The 22,342-nt window shown below is 38.4% G+C and overlaps 3 protein-coding genes and 4 pseudogenes across 3 annotated transcripts; 5 read left to right on the forward strand and 2 right to left on the reverse strand.

The window, feature by feature from the left end:
* The first annotated feature begins 216 nt into the window (after positions 1-216).
* Positions 217-1,500, forward strand: LOC125206863 (annotated as a pseudogene).
* Positions 1,501-3,205: 1,705 nt separating this feature from the next.
* Positions 3,206-4,834, forward strand: LOC125205141 (annotated as a pseudogene).
* A 1,187-nt stretch (positions 4,835-6,021) lies between these two features.
* LOC125206864 lies at positions 6,022-9,294 on the reverse strand. Its single transcript, XM_048106079.1, has 8 exons — positions 8,979-9,294; positions 8,435-8,828; positions 8,253-8,301; positions 8,078-8,140; positions 7,520-7,639; positions 7,135-7,233; positions 6,469-6,528; positions 6,022-6,382 (listed from the first exon to the last, which is right to left on the reverse strand). Exons 1-8 carry the CDS (start codon positions 9,292-9,294, stop codon positions 6,179-6,181), a joined length of 1,305 nt encoding a protein of 434 aa, XP_047962036.1. The 3' UTR covers positions 6,022-6,178.
* A 3,053-nt stretch (positions 9,295-12,347) lies between these two features.
* LOC125205129 lies at positions 12,348-15,025 on the forward strand (annotated as a pseudogene).
* A 974-nt stretch (positions 15,026-15,999) lies between these two features.
* Positions 16,000-16,823, forward strand: LOC125206865 (zinc finger protein 559-like). The gene is made up of 2 exons (XM_048106080.1): positions 16,000-16,431; positions 16,536-16,823. The coding sequence occupies exons 1-2, from the start codon at positions 16,000-16,002 to the stop codon at positions 16,821-16,823; spliced, it is 720 nt and encodes a 239-aa protein (XP_047962037.1).
* A 413-nt stretch (positions 16,824-17,236) lies between these two features.
* On the forward strand, positions 17,237-19,805 carry LOC125205133 (dihydrolipoyllysine-residue succinyltransferase component of 2-oxoglutarate dehydrogenase complex, mitochondrial-like). Its single transcript, XM_048103947.1, has 2 exons — positions 17,237-17,766; positions 18,964-19,805. Exons 1-2 carry the CDS (start codon positions 17,350-17,352, stop codon positions 19,588-19,590), a joined length of 1,044 nt encoding a protein of 347 aa, XP_047959904.1. The 5' UTR covers positions 17,237-17,349; the 3' UTR covers positions 19,591-19,805.
* Positions 19,806-19,850: 45 nt separating this feature from the next.
* LOC125205123 lies at positions 19,851-21,998 on the reverse strand (annotated as a pseudogene).
* Positions 21,999-22,342: the final 344 nt, after the last annotated feature.

Below are 22,342 nucleotides of genomic sequence, written 5' to 3' on the forward strand. Positions count from 1 at the left end.
TTATTGGTTACTAATGTGGCTCACCTTATAGGAGAAGTTTTTTTGCCAAACATAGAGATGAACTAAATTTATGGGACAAATCAAAATAAAAAAAAAGAGACTATTATTGGGAGATGAAAGTGGGATGTTTAAATTAACTGTTTAAATCATCTTAGTAGATGGGACATTTTTTATTTACAGAGGGAATAGCTATAAAAAGTGGAATAGCCCTAATTTTCAAAACCCTCGCTTCCTGCATAGCTATCCTCGCATCAGAGAGTAGTATTGAGCGCAGCAGCTCGAGATTTTCAGATCTCTCCGACGATGGCTACCGCGAAAAATGTTAAGGACGTCTCTCCACACGAGTTCGTCAAAGCTTATGCAGCTCACCTCAAGCGCTCCGGCAAGGTTAATTTTTTCTACGTTTTTTTTGACGATTTAAGATGTAATATCCCAAATTTTCTTGTTTGATGCTTCAATTTTATGTATTTTTTCTTGTCGTTAATCTGTTGTGTGGTTTGGGTCGTGATTTGTATGCTTGAAGGAATGATTGAATATTATTCGTTTTAATTCAATTCAGTGTGGAGGCTTTATGTTAGTATTTAGCTGCTAGGTTTTAAAATCCTCTTTTCCTGGATATAAATTGTGATGAGAGACACAGTGAGTCAGTATAGACAGTGGTGTAGAGTAAAATATATTGTGTTTTATTTAAGAGATGCATATTTATTTCTCGAAAAGCAAAATTGATAATTTTCGTAGTGTTGTTTACAGTTTACAAATTTGATTCAAGAACACTTATGCAGCATATTTGATCATTTGTTTTTACTATAGATGGAGCTTCCTGAGTGGACTGATATCGTGAAAACTGGTGTGTTGAAAGAACTTGCCCCTTACGATCCTGACTGGTATTACATTAGGGCTGGTAATTTCCTCATCTACATCAAACTTTATATTTGGTGTGTTTTTGTAACGATTTGATAATTAAGTACCATGTTATCAATAGGTTCATCATCTTGTTGTAATTATCTAGGTGTTCTGTTTCACAATGCTGTCTTAATAATAAGCGGTTTGATTTTGCAGCTTCCATGGCTAGAAAGGTATACTTGAGGGAGGTCTTGGAGTTGGTGCCTTCCGTAGGATCTATGGCGGAAGCAAGAGGAATGGAAGTCGTCCACGCCATTTCGGCAAAAGCAGCGGTGCAGTTGACGCACATCTCTGCAGCAGCTGCAGAACATGAACATTGTCGAGCTTGATACAAGGGGTAAGTGCCTGTCTAGTTTTGTTCGATTTCACTTATTTGCAACCTCACTTGTAGTATACTTGTGGTGCTTGGCTACCTAGAGTCCAGTCATCCCTTGTCACTCCTAATCTTTTATATGTATTGTAACAATGCAAGTACAGAAATATGAAATAATCTTTTCTGATGTGCATTATTTGTTTAACAGAGGGAGAAAGATCACATCCAGCGGCCAAAGAGATCTCGATCAAGTTGCTGGAAGAATTGTTGTTGTAGCTCCATAGATTAATCTTTTAGCCTATTGAAAACTTCCTCATTGCGAAAATGGTTGAACAAATTTTTGTTTGAAATGTTTCGTGTTTCTTTACGATTCTTGAATTTTCAGATGTGTACTTGGATCATTTCAGTTTTATCCTAATATATTATCTAGTTAGCCTCCACAACTACTCGATTCGATTTTTATGGAGTGGCTAAAATTGATAAAAATGAATATTGGTTGTGTTTGGGGATGTAGTCTTTTAATGCTCGTTTTTTTATTATATTTATCTGAGAGATAAGGTCTTGTTTTCTTCATGTTTTAAATGTAGTAACTTTCTATGCAACGAACATGATTTAGAACAAAGTAAAGTACTTTGTTTTTAATCTTACTTTATGATTAGTATTGTGTGACTTGTGTCTGTCTATCCTCATCAAATGAAAGATATACTTACATAGTGAACGAGAGAAGTATCAAATGATAAAATTCTTGTATATAGATATGATAGAAAGAGAAAAACATGTGGGTGAAGATGATTTGAAAAGAATTGGAGGAAAGATGAAATCAATAACTTTGACACACCATTGTGCCAAGCAAAACATTATCTTTTAGCTCCCAAAACTGCCTCTCACAAATTATTGCAACATATACAAACGGATCGAATGAATGACCATGAAGGATGAATTACTATTTGCTTGTGTTTCTGGTAATGTGCTACGAAAGTCATCTAAAGACATGTTACATTTGGTCTTCTTCTACAAAGTCATCTAAAGACATGTTACATTTGGCTTCTTCGGTAAGTTGAACTTGGGCTCTTTGGGTATAGTGGGGTTCTTCTGACCTTTGCTTGTGTTCACTGGGCGCATTGGGGTTTGATAACAAGCATGTTAGAAATAACACTATACGTAACAAGTTACATAATAGAGCAAAGTGAAACAAATCAAGTGGACTGGATACTCAAGTTTCCTATTCTCTAATAGAGCAAAGTTTCCCCTAACCGAATCTATACTCCTTTCTACTGTACCATAAAAGTAGGGACTTAGTAGGGACTTAAAGGAACGTCAAAGTTTTAATGCAAAATTGGTAAAGTATGAGAAATACTATAAAAAAATGTTATTGGAGTATTATTGGATTATGAGACTCACCTTATAAGGACAAACAAAAAATTGAGAAAAAAGAGAGACTATTATTTGGAGATGAGTAGAGTATATTTATTGACGGTTTAAATACATCTTTGTAGATGAGACATTTTTTTAGTCAATAGATCTTCGAGTCATTATGACCACAATATGAATGAGAAACTATTACACTTCCTACCTATGTCCATGAACAATATTTTTAACATTGGACAACACAAATTTTAAATGCAAAATTGGTAAAAGGATAGAGAGTGATATATATAAAAAAATGTTTGAAGTATTGATAATAAAGAAAATGAAATCCACCTCATTAAATATAGTAGTACCATGTATAGATAGAGAATATTTTTGATGGATGGAACGGAAATAAAAAAGAACTAAACTATTTTTCTTAGACTTGGTAGAGTATGAAATCTCTTTTTTCTTTTTTTTTTTTAAAAAAACGCCTGTTGATTTATCTTGAAAAAGACACCTTAAGTTAAAATTAAATAATTTAAATCTGTTTTGAGCCATTTAAAACTAAAAGCCGTCCCAAAATGGGCCGAAGCCCAAACTGAAAGCGGGCCGATATTTACAGAGGGAAGAAATATAATATGTGGAACAACCCTAATTTCCTAAACCCTTGCGAATCCGAGATTAGTATTGTGAGCTGCAGCTCCAGATTTTCAGATCTCACCGACGATGGCTACCGCGAAAAATGTTAAGGACGTCTCTCCACACGAGTTCGTCAAAGCTTACGCCGCCCACCTCAAGCGCTCCGGCAAGGTTAATCTTTTTTCTACCTTTTTGACGATTTAAGATGTCATATCCCAATTTTCTTGTTTGATGCTTCATATTTATAATTTATGTATTTTTTCTTGTCGTTAATCTGTTTCGTAATTTAGGTTGTGATTTGTATGCTTGAAGGAATTATTGAATATTATTCGTTTTTATTGAATTCAATGTGGAGGCTTTATTTTAGTAGCTGGTAGGTTTTAGAAAACCTCTTTCCCTGGACATAAAGTGTGATGAGAGACACTGTGAGATAGTATAGACTGTGATGTAGAGTAAATATAGTACTAGTATTCTCTTTTATTAAAGAGATGCATATTTATTTCTCGAGAAGCGAAATTGATAATGTTCGTAGTTTTGTTTATAGTTTACAAATTTGATTCAAGAATACTTATGCAGCATATTTGATCATTTGTTTTAACTATAGATGGAGCTTCCGAGTGGACTGATATCGTGAAAACTGGTGTGTTGAAAGAACTTGCCCCTTACGATCCCGACTGGTATTACATTAGGGCCGGTAATTACCTCCTCTACATATAACTTTATTTTTGTTGTTACATAGTCATGTTTTTGTGAAGTTGTGGTAATTATACCCATTATTTACTACTCCTACCATGTTACTAATAGGTTCACCATCTTACGGTATTTAGCTAGGTGTTCTGTTTCACAATGCTGTCTTGATAATAAGTGGTTTGATTTTGCAGCTTCCATGGCTAGAAAGGTATACCTGAGGGAGGTCTTGGAGTTGGTGCCTTCCGTAGGATCTATGGCGGAAGCAAGAGGAATGGAAGCCGTCCACGCCATTTTGGCAAAAGCAGCGGTGCCGTTGCCCGTCACATTCTGCAGCAGCTACAGAACATGAACATTCTTGAGGTTGATTCAAGGGGTAAGTGCATGTCAAGTTCTGTTTGATTTCACTTATTTGCAATCTCCCTTGTAGCAGAAGAGTCTGGCTACCTAGACAGTCCAGTTCTCCCCGTCACTTGTTCTAAATCTTTTTATGCATAGTAAATGCAAATACAGAAATATGAAATAATCCAGTGCTAGAGCATATACCTAATTGTGCCCTTTGTAACTTAAATCTCTTGTATCTTTGGTGGTTCAACTTTGAATTCTGCAACATGGAGTGTCTTGCTAGGTGTAGCATGTGTGATCCTCTAATTTTCTGTTGTGCATTATTTGTTTAACAGAGGGAGAAAGATCACATCCAGCGGCCAAAGAGATCTCGATCAAGTTGCTGGAAGAATTGTTGTTGTTGCTCCATAGATTAATGTTTTAGCTATGTTTTTAGCCTGTTGAGAACTTCCTCATTGCGAATATGGTTGAACAATTTTTTGTTTAAAATGTTTCGTTTTTTTACTACTATTAATTTTTGCTGTTGAATTTCTAAGAGATGTACTTGGATCATTTGAGTTTGAGTTTCATCTTAATATATTTTCTAGTTAGCAACAACTACTCCGGTTCTGTGTAATTTTTTGATGGACTAAAATTGATAAAAAAATGAATGATTGTTTTGGATGTGCGGTTATAAATATTTTACACTATTTGTTAGTATTATAGAGTAGAGAAATGTTATGCTAGGGACTAATTTGAGTGCTCGATGAGCGCAAATCCTGATTCCACTGACAATGTTTACTTTTGCGTTTATTATCAATATTAAGCATCCATAGTGATGAAGAAAATTAAAACATTATTGGAGAGTGAAAAATGGGTGGTCAAATAACTGCGATCTAAAATAAAGTTATATTGAAATTAGTTAAGATGATTAAAATTTTCAATGAAATTATTAAATTGGGGTAGCAAATATCAAGAAGCTTGGGAAGGAATAGATACATTATTTAAGCTCGAAGGAAAGAAATACAGGTCTGTGAATGAAAAAATGATGTTGCAATTGCCAAGTTGTACATGTGAAAAGAAATGATGGAGAGCGGTCTTCACGAGAGGGAGAGAGGTTACGAGAGAGAAATTTATAGATAAAAAGGAATCTTCGACGTGGAATGGAAGCGCTCACTTGCGTTCAAATTCAATCGCCCAAAGATATCATTTCTCGAATAGAGTCAAGTGTGTTGATCATTAAGATTTTACACTATTTATTACATGTAGTAAATGCCTTTTGTGTATGCAACTATTGCATGATTTAGAACAAGTACATTAATTTGATTGTATGGAAATAATTTTATATGTTATTTTCCTATGCACTTAATGTCACCACAAACGTTTATACAAAAGTATCGCAGTTTCATATTTTTATCTTGTTATAGACTTGTTTTTCAACAGTGAATGTTTTGAACCAAATTCGCATTTTGGTCATATGTTTATGATCAAAATTTACTATTACTTTTTTATATGATAATGTACCATGTATAAAAACGAAAACAATGAATAGTCCATTTATTCCTCAAAGTGAACAAAGATAGATCATGTGTAACATAAATATTTTCTAGTCCTTTTTCGCCTTCCATATGTCATGTTATAATCTAACGAATTGTGTGACTTGGTGTTTGTCTATCCTCCTCAAATGATAGATATAGTGTATATAGTGAACGAGAGAAGTATCAAATGATATAAAATTCTTGTATATATAGATATGATAGAAAGAGGAAAACATGTGGGAAAGATTAAAGATGAATAAGAGGAAATGGAGGAAAGAAGAAATCAATAAATTTGGCACACCATTGTGCCAAGCAAACAATCATCTTTTAGCACCCAAAACTGCAAGCCTCTCACAAATTATTGCAACATATACAAACGGATGGAATGAATGACCAAGAAAGATGAATTCCTATTTGCTTGTGTTCACTGGCAATGCGCTACGAAGTCATCTAAAGACAAGTTACATTTGGTCTTCTTCTGCTGAGGTAAGTTGAACTTGGGCTCTTTGGGTATGGTGGGGTTCTTCTCGGACCTTCTGGGGACAAAGGGCCTGTCAAAATATGGCATGGGTTGAGCTTTCGGAATGAGCTCCTTCCTCAGCCTCCGGATTTCTTCTTCTTCTGCCTCCTGCAAAACCAGGACAATTAACAATCTCAAAGAGAATAGCTTCATATTGACTGACAGTTTTGCAATGTAGTTCTGTAGTTAGTTACCTTCTGTTGTCTCTCTCTTTCCATCCGGTACTGTTCAACCATATTCATTTTCATTGCAACCTTTAAAAAGACAATAAAATTTGGTCATTCTTTGTAGGAAAACACACTCAAATATCCAAGAACAGAAAAGGAGAAGCAAACCAAGTATGGCATTTAAAATTGAAGGACTGTGATATGCAAACATCAGCTTTTTAACATGTTTGCTTTCATTGAGTTTGAGTTCATTTTATGTCACTCTAGTCCAAGAGAAACCAAGCAAAGAAAAATTAGAGGCAAACCAAGTGTGACATTTGAAATCAAAGAATTTTGATATGTGTACAGCAATTCAGGAAGACACGAAAGACACAAAAGACTGGCACAGATAGTCTATAGAACATGTTTGCATTCATAACTTGTTCATTATATTTCACTTTAGTTCAAGAGAAACCAACCCCAAACTAAGCACATATGAAGAGGGATGAGACCTATTATTCACTAGTATTGATATCTAATCATAATTAGTATGGAGTTTTGAAAATACCTTATGCAATTAAAAGGAGTAACAATAAAAATCAAAGAACTGCGATATTGTAGATGGAAAGCACACAAGATTGGGACCCATATCAATCAACATGCTTGCATTCATAACTTGAGTTAATAGATTTCAGTTTGATTCAATAAAAATACCTGATGATCAAATTCAGATCGATCTACAGCCCTCACATCACTGTGCAACACGAGGTCAACTGGACTTGTGACTTCTTTAACTGGAGGTTTCACCAAACACTGAGATAATAACAAGTTCAGATTTATTGAATGGTTAACAGAAAGTTGTGTATGGCCTAAATATTTTGAGCATGACTGAAAACAACTTTCATATTCACGAGAAAACTATAGCTAGATCTTGACCTACATATTAATACAAGAATGTAACACAACCTATAAACATGATATTGAGAGCATTAATATATATGAGTTCCTCTTAACAATAATGCCATGCCAACATTAGCCTATCATTAGCTCTGTGAAGCTGTCAATGCTTTTGAGCAAAAGATATCCATAAAAGCTTTACCTCGGGTTCGTCTGTTGTCCAAGGTAGACCTTGCGCTATGGGTACCTTCATCTTCTCCTCTTCTTCAATCATCTGCTGTAACTTTTTCAGGAATACTTCTTCCTTGCATTTTCCTCTTTCCTGCAGTAGGGAAATTGCCAATTTTTGAGTTATGTAAAGAGATGCAAACAATTAGTGGAAAGCAATCGGCTGAACACATCAAGCATCTTTTTAAGAGGCAATCAATTTCATGATCACACTCAGTCCTGCTTTAAATAGAACCAAGTGATTCAACCGTTGCCTCTACTTTTAGCATCTTAACTATAGAACTCAACTGGCTTCTCAAAAATATGCTCAAACCTTTATCACCATTATCTGCTTGGCATGAAGAATCAAAATGCATATGTGCAAGGAACTTATTAATTAGTTATTTAGTTAAGAAGCCCAACAAGATGACTCCTCTAACAGTAAAACAAATTTAATTTCATCTCTCTCTGCTTAGTTACCACCATTCAGTCTTTTACAAATTACATATAGTAGCAGGCAGCCATCAGTCAGACTATGGTGGAAGACATATACCTCTGTTCTAAGCATGAAAGGCTTTAGAGAGGTTACTTTCCGCTGCTTCTCTTCCAGAGTCTTCTAGTACGATTTGCAGCTGATTCGTGCTCTGCACATGTGAAAAAAATATAAGAACACCACAAATCTAGAAACAATTGGCCACATAAGACAAGTTAAGATCTAAAGTTCTCACACTTCGCCTGCTTTTTTGACCACCAGCAGTCGTCATGGTTGCAACACTACTGCAAAGGCACATATATTAGTTGAGACCCAAAACTGGAACACTATCTATGTAACAAAACAGGATAAATAATACACAAAGGAACATTATCTATGTAATCATTAAACTATATCTGAGTTATAACACTGACTAACCTTCCATCATTGCTGTCTAATGAATATGAACGACGAGGATCAAGTCCTAAGCTCTCTGATGTCAGCTGAAAAATCGATGGACAGAACGAAGAAGATGAAACCTGTGTCTCTGGAGCCTTAGGTGGTGGCTCCAGTCCATCCGATGCCAAATCTATACCAACTTTATCATTCTCCGCCTCCTCCACATGATTTTCCTCAGAATTCCCCAATTTGAACGTCGTAAGCTTCTCAAATTCCTTCACCAAATTCATCACCCTGCCAGACCCTGGCGTCCGTACTCGCACTTTTGCTTCTTCCAACAACCTATCCCGACTCCTCTTTACACCCCCATCATCATTCTCTGTGGACTCATCAACATCAACCTTGTCTGATAAGGCTCCATCCCCCTCAATTTCTTCTCAACATTTAGGCCTTCCTCCCGAGACATCAAATCGAAATCCTCTAGTTTATCAGAAACCTCATCTTCGATTTCATCCCGATTTTGAAAAATCCTCCTGAGAAGCCCGCAGACTCTCATACGCCACACACAAGCACTTCAATTTACCTGTCGCCTTCTTACACTTGTCACAAGCCCCCGCCGCAGTGCCCAGGGAACCCTGATCTTGGTTGCGCACCCTCTTCTTCGCGATCACGAACTTCCTCTCTCGAATCTTCTTCTTCGGCGACGGCGAGGCCATAATCAACTGCTTAGGGTTGGAGGTTGCGTTTCTGCAGGCAGATTTCTTGGCGCTCCTTTCGGATTTGGTGATCAGTGGTGAATTCGAGAACTTCACGTTAGGGTTTACATTCTCGGACTTCGATCGGGCGATTTTCTCTTTCGCTGGAGTAACCGCGCCGCCGGATTTCGAGCTTGAATCCATGGGGAAATTCAATTCACCGGAAAATTACTCAAACACTCGGTTTCTTGAGAGACAAGATTTTTGCTGGATTTACAGAGTGAAATTGATAGTTCATTTGCGAAGGAAAATGGGAGGAAATGAAGAAAATAATGTTGGAGCTCACGCTCTGTTCACAACGGCTAGTTTCAATGATTTGATTTTGGAGCGTTGGATTGATTATTTTGAATATTCCCGTGAATTTGAACCGTCGGATTTATGCGTTTTACATTGCCGTTGTGTTTTGGATTTTTGGCTTGCTATAATAATAGTCATGCAATTAAAATAATGATTGGTTATGAATAGGATAATGATGTGATCAAAAAATAAAATAAGAACAATTCAATAAACTTTGTCATGCATTTCTTGATAATGGTTGATACTCCTATTACATTTTGAATTTGCTTGACCATTTAGAATTTCTAGTAAAAAGATTATGAAAAATGATATACTTTTATTAGTTTTATTTTATAATAAAATGTGAGTAAGATAAAATTAGTGAAATGTGTGGGTTTATTACTAAAAATAGTAAAAGTAAATAGCAATTTTATTGGTAGCGAATTGAAAATGACAAAAGTATAAGTTGATGGAGGAAGTAACAAACATATTTCGTATTCAAATCTTACCATTCTTCATTTTTAAGCAAAAAATATCATCATTATTGTTATTACTAGTGCTCCGTATTAAACAATTTTCATATAGAGCCTTACTGAAATGTGTATCGCACTTATCGTATCAAAATGTTTAAAAATATCAAATTTCTGGCATGCCGCAATTTTCGATACAATATCATACTTTATCGTGAAATTTGAGTACAATAATATTATGATTTTTTATATTGACATTGACGATACTTATGATACATACCAAAATCAATGTATATCAACTATACACTATGACATATACGTAGAATGAATTACCATCATACAGGCCATAGTCAACCTCACTAAAAAGCTAACTATATATAGCACGGTTGAAAGAATTTAAAATAATTTAAACAATAAATTTTTCTAATATGGTGAATCAATATTTTGTTACCTTAATAGTCTGGTTGTATGGTTATGACTCTTTAATCAATTTTGTAAAACAGCTTATCATAATTTGAGAGTCAAACTTTATTTATCCTTTTCTAAAAACCTACCTCTCTGAAACTACTATAATGTCTCCAACAAATTTGTAACGATTGTTATTTGGACTAAGGAAATCTCCTCATTTCTTCAGAAAAACAAAATACAAATATAAAATGTTAAACTATAATACCATATTATGAACACATGAGTGACATGACATTTGATTCAACCTATAGTTTTCATTTGAATAATAAATTTATAACTCGAGATTGAGAAGCTCCTTTCATAATTAAGTTTATAATAAATAAAATCAATAATTTTTACGATAAAACAGAAGAAGGTTAAAATAGGGGGATTATACTCAATTTTTCCAAAAGAGATTGATTGGGTCCACATTTGCAATGCAAAATAATCATGTTTTTTGAAGAAACAATATAATGATGAATTCATCATGAAGAAAAGCTCCAATTTAGTAACGCCAGCCAATTATTTCATTGTAGCTTAAATTTCAAGAAATGCAAAATTTAGCAGTCAAATATCAGCTTTATTTCATCTTCAAGTTAGCGCAATCTCTTTAAAAAATTTAAAACCAAAACGTTAGGTTTCAAGACATCAATTACATGTAACTACTAAAAATTAAATAATAGTGGAGGTTCTAGAAAATAAGTTAATACTAGTAGTATCAATTCACAATATCAGACCATGTTAATTTATACTCCCCAAATTATTTAACAATGAAGCATATGTGATCAATATTTGCTAGCTATAATAGAAAACTACCTATTTCAATTGATTTTCTATTAGTAAACATTACATCTTCGCATTGAATTTGTTTTCAATCTATGGACCACATTTTCTATCCCTGCAACAAAATATATGTAAAGTTTTAAACCAGTATGGGTAGCATCAAACATTCCATATGCATTCTTGTAGAGAATAAAATTGAAAAAGTTAAAATGCTATTTTCATTTTCCAATTACAAAGATTAAAGCATATCCCTAATCCCTCTACATATATATTTTCCCCCATATAACATTATAAAACATGTCACGTGGAAAGGGATAGTATTATGGTAACCACATTTTATAGTACATTTTTGCATCTTAAATAAAATCTGCCATTGAAGGTAACAAATTCAAAACCAATAGGGAAAAAACTCATATTACCCTTTTTTATTTGAAACAAATGGTGATTTCATTTTAAGACAACATATTATTAATTTAATCATTTTCCTAATTCATAACAAGATTTTAGTTTTAGCATATCTTTACAATTTGTGGTTTACAATAACAATCTACTTTTTTGATTAAACTAAATACTAAGTATGTAACTATCAAACTACTAGTACACATAAACTAGTCATACACGTTAAAAATCCGGTACTCCATAGTATTGTGACAATGCCTAGCAAATGACTGATTGACTGGTCCATGTGTGATTTTTCGATAGCCACATCATTTTCAATTTTTCACTAAATTTCAGTAAGTAAATATTAGGAGTACTATTTTGAATATAAGATTTTAAATGGTATTGTAAAAAAAAAAAGAGAGGAAGTTGTGTTAGTATGTAGTACAATTTAATCGAACAAATAATAAATCATACAACAAGAGACTTCATAATCACACTAGAATAAGGTGTAAAAATCAAGATCTGCATTAGCTAAATAAACAACATTTATTCATTTCGACATTTCAACAACGGAGCACCATCCACGAAGCGTAGTGTACAACCGGAGAAGCGTTGTACCGTACATGCACCGCCACCTAAAACGCGTACACCTATACACCACCACTCCACCACTACCTCACAGGGGCAATTTCGGTATTTCAAGACCTCGGCGAAAGAGTGTTTTCCACATTTTCTCCTTCCCAGAAGCTGTGGGTGGAAGGGTGGTTTTGTCTTTTCACGTCGATGTCCGGTGCAGATCTTGTAACACCAATCGACTATATATAAAGCTCCCGCTTTGTATGTCTTCCTAAGAAATTCTTAATTCCTTCGGACTCACATTCCACTTTGCAGATCTCTCCTCATAGGAAACGGATCGCGCCATCCGGAGGTGAATTCTTCGTTTGTTGTAGTGTGAGAGATTCATTGATTTTGCGTTTTTATTGAATCTGTTATTTTGTGCTGGCGAATTGTGCGTGTTGATGAATTTTTGCGTTGGCGAATGTGAGTTAGGGGTTCCTAGATTAATTTGAAGGTCTAGTTTTGTGCTGTCCGCGTCTGATCTGAAACGCAGCTGCTCGCATTTCTCGTGATTTGAGTGTTATTGCATTTTGACTGATTCCGTATACGGCTGCATATGAATTTCTGATTGATTTGTTGAGTTTTAGTAGATTTATGCTAGTTTGACGAGATTTGTGAAAGTCTTGCTTCCGATGGCGTATGGTTTTAGCTTAAATTTCACGTATTGGACTTTTTGGAGCTGATGGCATAACATGCAGTGTGTGTTTTAGGTAGATCTGATCAAGTGATTCAAGTTATTATAGTTTATATGTAGGATCTTTTGTTCAGATTGAGTAAATTCGTTTTGAAATACATCAGATCTGATCCTTAAAACACTCCAGCGTTCTGGTAAATTTGGATCGAGCTTGCGATCAAGTGGAAACTACTAACTAAAACACTGTTTGATTGAATTATGAAAACAGAAACCGGGATGGTCAGTTGCCCTTTCTCTTGTGTGAAAACAGCTTCTTTATTAACATAACTGTTGGATCAGTATATGGTTTGTTGAACTATGTAAGCTCATATTAGCTTAGTTTGTGCTTATGCAATGCTGCTACCAATCACCTTAATGCTCTCTCTATATGCATGTAAATTTCTGACTCTGATAGCTATAAGTAGAATTCTTTTAAAGATTTTCTTTTCCCAGAGTTTTGATAATTCTGCTAGAGTGTGTAATCTGATAAGGAGTTTTGCTTTTCCAGGGTACTAAAACAAAGGAAAAATGGTGAAGATATGCTGCATTGGGGCTGGATATGTGGGAGGCCCTACCATGGCCGTGATCGCATACAAGTGTCCTGATATCGAGGTTGCTGTAGTTGACATTTCTGTCCCTCGTATCAGTGCATGGAACAGTGATCAGCTTCCCATCTACGAGCCAGGGCTTGATGATGTGGTGAAGCACTGCCGTGGCAAGAATCTGTTCTTCAGCACAGATGTTGAGAAACACGTCTTTGAGGCTGACATAGTCTTTGTCTCGGTTAATACTCCCACCAAAACTAGGGGTCTTGGAGCAGGCAAAGCTGCAGACTTGACTTACTGGGAGAGTGCTGCCCGCATGATTGCTGATGTGTCTAAGTCGGACAAGATTGTGGTCGAGAAGTCCACGGTGCCTGTCAAAACTGCTGAGGCCATTGAGAAAATCTTGACTCACAACAGCAAGGGAATAAACTACCAGATCCTATCGAACCCGGAATTCCTTGCTGAAGGGACTGCAATTCAAGATCTTTTTAACCCAGACAGGGTTCTCATTGGAGGCCGGAAACCCCAGAAGGATTCAAGGCTGTTAAAGCATTGAAGGATGTTTATGCCCATTGGGTTCCTGAAGATCGCATTCTCACCACCAATCTGTGGTCTGCTGAGCTTTCAAAGCTGGCTGCTAACGCATTCTTGGCCCAAAGGATCTCATCTGTCAATGCCATGTCCGCTCTGTGCGAGGCTACCGGAGCAGATGTTTCCCAAGTGGCATATGCTGTTGGCACGGACTCAAGAATTGGCCCCAAGTTCCTCAATGCCAGTGTGGGCTTTGGCGGGTCTTGCTTCCAGAAGGATATCCTCAACTTGGTCTACATTTGCGAATGCAACGGCCTTCCTGAGGTCGCAGAATACTGGAAGCAAGTCATCAAGATCAACGACTATCAAAAGAGCCGTTTTGTAACCGTATTGTCTCATCCATGTTCAACACGGTTGCGAACAAGAAAGTCGCCATCTTGGGGTTTGCCTTCAAGAAAGACACCGGTGACACGAGAGAGACTCCTGCCATTGACGTCTGCCAGGGCCTGCTCGGTGACAAGGCCCAGCTGAGCATCTACGATCCTCAGGTGACAGAGGACCAGATCCAACGCGACCTCTCGATGAATAAGTTCGACTGGGATCACCCTCCACCTGCAGCCGATGAGCCCCACCACCAAGAAGAAGGTGCACTGCGTGTGGGATGCATACGGCGACCAAGGACGCTCATGCGGTGTGCATCCTGACAGAGTGGGATGAGTTCAAGAAGCTCGATTTCCAGAGGGTATATGACAACATGCAGAAGCCGGCGTTCATGTTTGACGGGAGGAACGTGGTGGATGCGAACAAGCTGAGGGAAATCGGTTTCATCGTCTACTCGATCGGGAAGCCGCTGGATGCTTGGCTCAAAGACATGCCCGCTTGTGCATAAATGAATGATCTGGATTGGAGGAAGCTGCTGAGGCAGGATATGAACTTCTATATTCTTGTTTTTTAACTATATAATCATTTTTTTCTCTTCCTGTTTTTGGAGGGGTTTTGTTTGCTCCATTTAAACACTGAGGATCAGTTTCTGAGTTTTTCTGTTAAAAGGCCTTTTCTTAGTTGGAAGATCTTGATATTTGGCCTAAATTTATGATCTGTTTACACTTGTATTACTCATTTCTTCCTTCTTCCATACTTTGAATCTCTCACTCTCTCTCTATTCTTTATATGATCACTACTTTTAATTTGTTTGTAAAAATCACCACAATTTCAATTAAAAATAAAACACACTATTTTGTATGAAAAAGTCCAATTGGAACAAGCTATTAAACTTACACTCTTTCATATGTAAAATATCAATACTAATTTCCAATCCAAACTGCTCAAGTGCACAATAGCCATGATAAAAGATAAATGTAACTTTAAATGGTGAGAAGAATTAATACTCCTTAGGCAGATCAAAGTTAAGATGTCTAGTAAATTCTAGCTAAATTAACAATAACTAGACCCTATAATTATATTTCAAATTCTCAGAGTAATATTTTGGTATGGCCTCTTAAAGTCTCATTGCAGAATCGATATCAAATTACCTCTTTTGAGATATGTGATATTAATGAATAACATAAAATAAAATCAAGAAAGGATCTTTTCGTATTCCACAAGCTTCTATGAATTTGTTTCTCCACTCAAATAAGATATAATAACAATTCAAGTGAATATACATTTCAACTCCTAAAATAGCCCCTAATCAAATTTCTTTTTCCTTTCAAGATTTGAAAAAAATGAAGATTATTCCACTTTCCAGCGAGTATAGTCTGTTCCTCGTGTCTTTGCTTACATGCAATGCTTCCATAGCCATACAATTTCTCATGGTTCTTGAGAGAGAGAGAAGGAAATGCAGTTTCATTCCTCAATTTTGTTGAGCATATATACACATGTCCACCGCCATACAGCCCCTTTAACACCTCTCTCTGTCTTGATTTGAGCCTTTCCCTCTCACCACCAGATCTTGTATTTGTTGATTGCTTCTTCTCTCATTCCCCAAAAGACCACTTTTTGCTGACCCGATTCTCGACTAATCTCTCTGTTTCTGATCAAAGCTTTCATCTTTTTTTCCCAATGCGATGCTTGGCTTCGCCACAATCGAGTCATCTTGACAAATTTCTTCATTTCTTGGACCAAAATGGGGCAAGTCGAAGAACAGAGATACGTGTGCAGAATCTGCAGCAAACCCTGCGTTAGTGGGAAGTCTTTGGGAGGCCATATGAGGGCTCATTTGGCTTCCAAGAAATCAGCTGTGAATCCCAACTGTGTGGAAGAATTTGGAGATAGTGATGAGAGCAAACACGCCCTTACTGCAAAGACAACGAATTCTTGCAGAGAATGCGGCAAGGAATTCGCCTCGTTGAGGGCTCTTTCGGGCCACATGAGGTTCCATTCGATCAAGAACAAGAAGGAGGTGCATTTGTGCAAGGAATGTGGCAGAGGGTTTGAATCCATAAGGGCTGTGTTTGGTCACATGAAGAGCCATTCTACTAAGAAGGTGTCCAGTGTTGTTGTTGAGAGTTTCTGCCCGGTTCGGAGGAAGAGATCCGAGATCAAGTATAAGGGCACTGTGAGTGCGAATCCTTCGGTTTCGGGCGTGGATGCTTCTTGTTGTAGTGCCTCTGAGGCTGAGGAGGCAGAGGAGGCTGCTAGGTGCTTGGTGATGCTCTCTAGGGGTGTGGAAGTTTCTCGAAGCTCATCTCGGATTCTGATCACTCTGGAGGTGTTGTTGCATCAAATGTGTCTGAATTTGAAAATGGAATGGGAGTTGATCTTGTGTGTGATGAGGGATTCTTGAAAGATGGTATTGAAAGCAATGGATGTGATGATGAGTCTTGTGAAAATGGAGCTGATCTTGAAATGGTGGAGGAGAAGCATAGGGCTATGAGCTCTGATTGGGTCGAGCAAGAGATGGGGTCGGGGGGATCAGCTCGTGGCTCGTTGAGGGAGCTGCGAGCATGAGGCGCTGCAGCTCACTACTTGAGATGGATGCAGTGGCTGTGATTTGGTGAAATCTTTCCAATTCTTGATTGTTAGCTCTTTTGCAAAATTGCACATATTCTTCACATACAATAAATAAAACAGTGTTTTTTCTTTATCAGTTTTTATCAATGTACATTTGCATTTAGAGTTTGTTCAAACCATGTTGAAGTTGTTGAGTTGGGAGGAAACATGCTTGAATCTTGATTATATGAAAGTGGTTGTGGATCTTTACAAGCTCTAATTCTATTGTAAACAAAAAGAAAGAAATGTTTAGAGACGATAAATCGTGCGTATCGAATGTTACTAAGTAATAAAAAATAGTGCTCATAAGTTGATTTTGAATTATATTTGGCCAATTAGTCTTTAAAGGGTAAAAATGCAAAGAGAGAAAGAGAGGTGAAATTAGTAGACAGCTGCAATGGTAGAAATGAGAGTATAATGAGAGGTTATGGTAGAATTTCAGTTCAATTTTATTGTATTATTATAGCACCGATTTTCCATCGCCATGAATTACCCAAATTGGGCTGAAATTCAGCAAAACCAAAACCCTAACCCTAATCCTGAATTCTCAGTGCTGCACGCCCCCAATCACTCACTGCCTTACTCTCAAAATCTAGCCCCCAATCCCTACCAACAATCGAATCTCGTCCCCGGTCCCTACCAACAATCAAATGTCGCTTCCCATACTGGTTATTTTCTGCCTCCTCAGCCTCACCCGCCGGGCGTTGATCCGCCGGCGCCCGTGATCTACGCGCCGCCAGCAGCAGTGACCTACGCGCCGCCTGTCAACTACGTGCCGCAACCGAGTTACGAGGCTCAGCAGGTTGCAGATGCGGCTGCGGCTCCGGCTGTTTATTATCCGGATCAAAATGCGAGATGGATAGCTGCTATCCAGCAATATGGTGCGACTCCATATGCCGCTGTAAGTGCTCTCATTCTCTCTCTCGCACATTTTAGAATATCTAATCATTTTTGCGGGAATTGGAGTTGTATTCTCATTCATCGTTCCGGCCAATTGTGTATTATACGGTTTTTTATAACTGAATTGCTTTTGCTTGAGAAGCTACTTAAAAGGAAGTTTTTGAATATTGATCTTACTGTACATTTCCCTGTCACCACATGAGTCTTGGCATGGTGAATCAAGATATCCGAATTACTGTTATTGGTTTCTTGATGGAAAGAAAACAGTGAAAAAATTGTTTAAAACGTTTTGGTGAGGCCACTACACTAACTGTTCTGATAATTATAGGGATTTTACACTTCAGCAACCTAATTTGTTTGTGTCTTTGGGGGGGGTCGAGATTATCATCGTCCTGGAAAGATGTTGTAAGATTGGATAGAGTTAGTTGTTGCAGTCAAGAAACATCCTAGATGCATCCCTTTCTAGAAGAATATGAGTGAAGGGTTTTTTGTCACTTGGAATACTAGGGGTTATTTGAAATGGTGGTGATGCCTATATTACTTGGAACTTATTATAGGATTATGCATTCATGAAAAGTTGTTTAAGTAACTTGAGAGTGGAAGATTCTTAAATCAGTCTTATTGAATGCTAGTAAATCATCTAGTACATCTGATGTCCCTAAATACTAGATTTACTATTGGATGTGTCTTATTGTAATGCACTTCCCACATTGGATTTTGAAGATGAGGTAGGGTGGTATATTTGCTTCAGAGCAACTGTAATTTTATCAAAACATACAGATTGCATCCTACTATGTTGAATGTTCTGAAATAGTGTCAATCATATGAGCTTTAGATAAATTGCTGGATGATGCTTGAATATGATCCTCAAAGATCTCCATATTAAAAAGAAAATGTCGGACATATAGAAAAGTTATACTAGTTCCCGACTGCTATACTTTGGGAAGGTATAGATTGTGTTTGAGAACACTTAGATTGGCAGAGGGGGACAAATAAAATGCGATGAATCTGTGTTAACTTGTAAATACATAATTATCAGTGACCGTAGTGGTGAGCTGTTTCTGTGAATCAAGTTTGTTATCGTCTTCATGCATTTCTTAAATCACTCTCATTATGCTAAATGATGTATCTCTATAATGTTTAATTCCTACCCTTTCTACTTCAAATTAGAATCAATCAGTTCGTTTTGTGGTTGTAGGGTGTAAGCACGCCTAATCCAGCAATTCAAGTACAAAGAGGACAAATCAGGAAAAAAGCCCCTAAGAAGACGACGACGGTCGTGCAGTCTGCTTGGTGTGAGGTGTGCAAAGTCGACTGTAACAGCAAAGGTGTTCTTGACCAGCATAAATTGGGGAGGAAGCACCTCAAAAATCTTAAAAAATTAGGAGCAGCAGCTCAAACTATATACGCACCTGTCATAGCAGCCCCCATCTCCGCAATTACTAGCACTGCAGGCCCTCCTCCTGCCACTATAGCTACTACCACATCTCTGCCTGTCCCAGCACCAGCTCCGGCTCCCGTTTCCAGTCACGTTCTACCTTCAACTTCTACAGGTGAACCAATCATCGGACCACCAGAGAATCCAGCAATAACCAAACCCACAAAATCTCGGAAGAAAGCAGTTGCTCGAACTGAAGATCTGGAAACAAAAAGAAGGAAAGTTTTGGAAGGAGGAGCGGAAGCTACTGCCGTGCGTGCATGCAACATATGCAACGTGATCTGCAACAGCGACACGGTTTTCAACTATCACATTGCTGGTCAGAAACATGCTTCAATGGCCAAGAAGCATGGCTTGGGAGCTGGAGTTGGTGCTTCTGCCACCTGAGGTAGCTTGGTTTAGCCTCTGAAGATCTGTTTGATGAACTAATTTAATTGTACATACCATTTTCTCATTCGAATCGTAGCTCTTGATTATTCATAGACTACAGTCGATTTTAGGATTTGTTCCTCAATTTTGAATCGAACAAATTCTCACTTCCTTTCTCCACTCTGTACGATTAGCCGAAATATTATTAATATAGAGATGCTTTGTTTTCCAAATTGCTTTTTTCTTACACAAATTAAAACACCAATAACATTAATATGACAACAGAACACGAATATTATGTGATAATATATTTGCAAATTTGCAAGTTAGAGAAAGAAAATGGAAGTAGTATCTCACAACTTAGATGACACTACTATTAGCAGGAGCTTTAACTAATCCAATACTATTCATCATCTGTCTCACTCTCTCAGCATCATCAAACCTCCCAACTGCAGAGTAAATATTCCCCAACAACACATAATTCCCAGTGTTCTCCGCTTCCAACTCAAACAACCTCCGTGCCGCAATCTCCCCGAGCTGCACGTTCACGTGTATCACGCAGGCGCCAAGCAACGCCCCCAGACGGAGTGGCTCCCCCACACGGCGAGGCCTTAATCAACTGATACGCCTCATCAAGCCGAGCAGCACGCCCAAGTAGATCCACAATGCAAGTATAGTGATATGTTCTCACACATTCCTGACAATTCTGCTTCATGAAGTTAAACAGATTCAAACCTTCATCAACCAATCCGGCATGCCACAGGCGTGCAGCACGCAGGTAAAAGTGACTTCATTAGGTCTGATCCCTGACTGCACCATCTCATTGAACATCGAAACAGCCATCTCCCCACGCCCGTGCTTCCCGTAGCCAGCTATTATCGCACTCCACGACACAATGTCTCTGTTCCTCGAACAGAGCCCATCAAAGAGCTCATGAGCATGCCCTAAGCTCCCACATTTAGAGTAAATGTCAATCATGCCGGTGATAATGTCCGGTTTCCCCAGAAACCCCGACTTCACCAGGTAGCTGTGTATGTTGCTCGCCTGGCGGAGATCTGCCTCAGCTGCGACGCAGGGAGGAGGCTCTTCCATGTCGCTGCATCGAGCTTCACCCCCACCTGCATCATCCGGTTAAAAAGGCTGATAGCTTCTCCACCCATCTTGTTGTGAATGCAACCGGAGAGAATCGCATTCCATGGCACAGTTATTCTCTGAGAAGTCCTAGAGAACACCCTTAAACTCAATCCAAAAGAATTGCACTTGGCGTAAAGATCGATCAACGCAGTCTCCACATTCTCAGCACAATCAACATGGTGACGGATCGCCCATCCGTGCAAGCATTTCCCGAGCTTCAAATCAGGCAAAGCGGCGCACATCGCCAGAAGTGAAGCCAGTGTCACCTCATTAGGCCTCACACCTTCACACTGCATCAATCTGCACATTTCCAACGCAAGATCCACATCCGCATGCAACGTGTACCCGTTGATCATAGTAGTCCACGTCACAACGTCCTTCTCCACCATACCATCGAAGGCACGACGAGCTTCCTCCATGCTCCCGCACTTGACATACATATCAACCAAAGCATTCTGAACAGCCAATCTTTTACCAATGCCTCTATCCATTATCAGCCGATGAACTTTCCTTCCCTGCTCCAAGTCCTTGAGCGAGCTACACGCAGGCAAAACCGAGAGAATCGTAGCAGAATCAACCTCCACGTCGTTTTCTCCATCGCCATCATCAACCATTCTCCATAAAGCGCCAGAGCTTCCCTCGCTCTGCCATTCCGAAAGCTACCACTAATCATCGTGTTCCATGAAACGACAGTTCTGTCCTCCATCGAATCAAACACGGCCGTAGCTCTATCCCTATCCCCACAGCTCAGGTACATTGCAATCAGAGAATTCCCCACAAAAGTGTTCAACACGAAGCTGGTCTTAACTGTGAGGCCGTGAACCACCATTCCTAGCTCAAGCAGCACTAAATCCCTACAAGCCCGGATCACAAATGGGTAGGTGTACTCGTCGGCGCGGTGACGGCCCGAGCCGTGCATATCGACGAACAGTTGGAGGGCGCGGCGAGGGTGGCCGGTTTCGGTGTGCATTCTAATGATGGCTTTGTAGGCGATGATGGTTGGTTTGGGCATTTGGTCGAACAGTTTGCAGGCGTAGTGGAGATGGGCGCAGAGGGCGTATGCGGAGGTGAGTAGGGACAGGAAATGGGAGGAGAGGAGGCCGGAGGTAGTGATGTGGGCGTGCAGCTTCTTGGTGGTGGGAAGGGATTCGGCGGTGGTGGCGCAGCGGTGTAGTAGGTACTCGCATTGCGGCGCGGTGGCGGAGAATAGGTGTTTGAGCGTGCGAGACAGAGGTGGGGATTGGCCATTCATTAACTGAACAACAATTGGGTTTCAAGTTTCAACGTATTTACTCAACTTGTATAAAGATGCTACTGTAAGTTTGCGTTAAAATAACGAGACCGCGACACCACGTATACAACAATATTATAAATCTTATACAACAATCGCTTTGGATATTCTCTGTAAAAAATTATTATATACAGTGTTATATATTGTTGGCTGAGATTTTTACACTTGCATTTTTTATTGCACGACATTATTATTCGTCCACGTATACAAACGATTGTTAGGGAATGGATGTATGCGTTATTTTAAGAGGTGTTGTTATTAGAAAAAATTGTTGTATATAGTGTTGTATATTGTTGGCCAAGATTTTTACACTTGTGCATTTTTTTATTGTCACAGACAAATCTA

Source organism: Salvia hispanica, chromosome 2, assembly GCF_023119035.1.
Source record: "Salvia hispanica cultivar TCC Black 2014 chromosome 2, UniMelb_Shisp_WGS_1.0, whole genome shotgun sequence".
NCBI lineage: Eukaryota > Viridiplantae > Streptophyta > Magnoliopsida > Lamiales > Lamiaceae > Salvia > Salvia hispanica.

Coding starts and splice junctions, on each gene's coding strand:
- LOC125206864 (XM_048106079.1), bottom strand. CDS start 9,294: ATGGATTCAAGCTCGAAATCCGGCGGCGCGGTTACTCCAGCGAAAGAG. Junction 8,302..8,434: donor TTAGACAGCAATGATGGAAG/GTTAGTCAGTGT, acceptor GTGCCTTTGCAG/TAGTGTTGCAACCATGACGA. Junction 7,640..8,077: donor CTTTCATGCTTAGAACAGAG/GTATATGTCTTC, acceptor TCCCTACTGCAG/GAAAGAGGAAAATGCAAGGA.
- LOC125206865 (XM_048106080.1), top strand. CDS start 16,000: ATGGGGCAAGTCGAAGAACAGAGATACGTGTGCAGAATCTGCAGCAAA. Junction 16,432..16,535: donor AGATCAAGTATAAGGGCACT/GTGAGTGCGAAT, acceptor GATGCTCTCTAG/GGGTGTGGAAGTTTCTCGAA.
- LOC125205133 (XM_048103947.1), top strand. CDS start 17,350: ATGAATTACCCAAATTGGGCTGAAATTCAGCAAAACCAAAACCCTAAC. Junction 17,767..18,963: donor GTGCGACTCCATATGCCGCT/GTAAGTGCTCTC, acceptor TTGTGGTTGTAG/GGTGTAAGCACGCCTAATCC.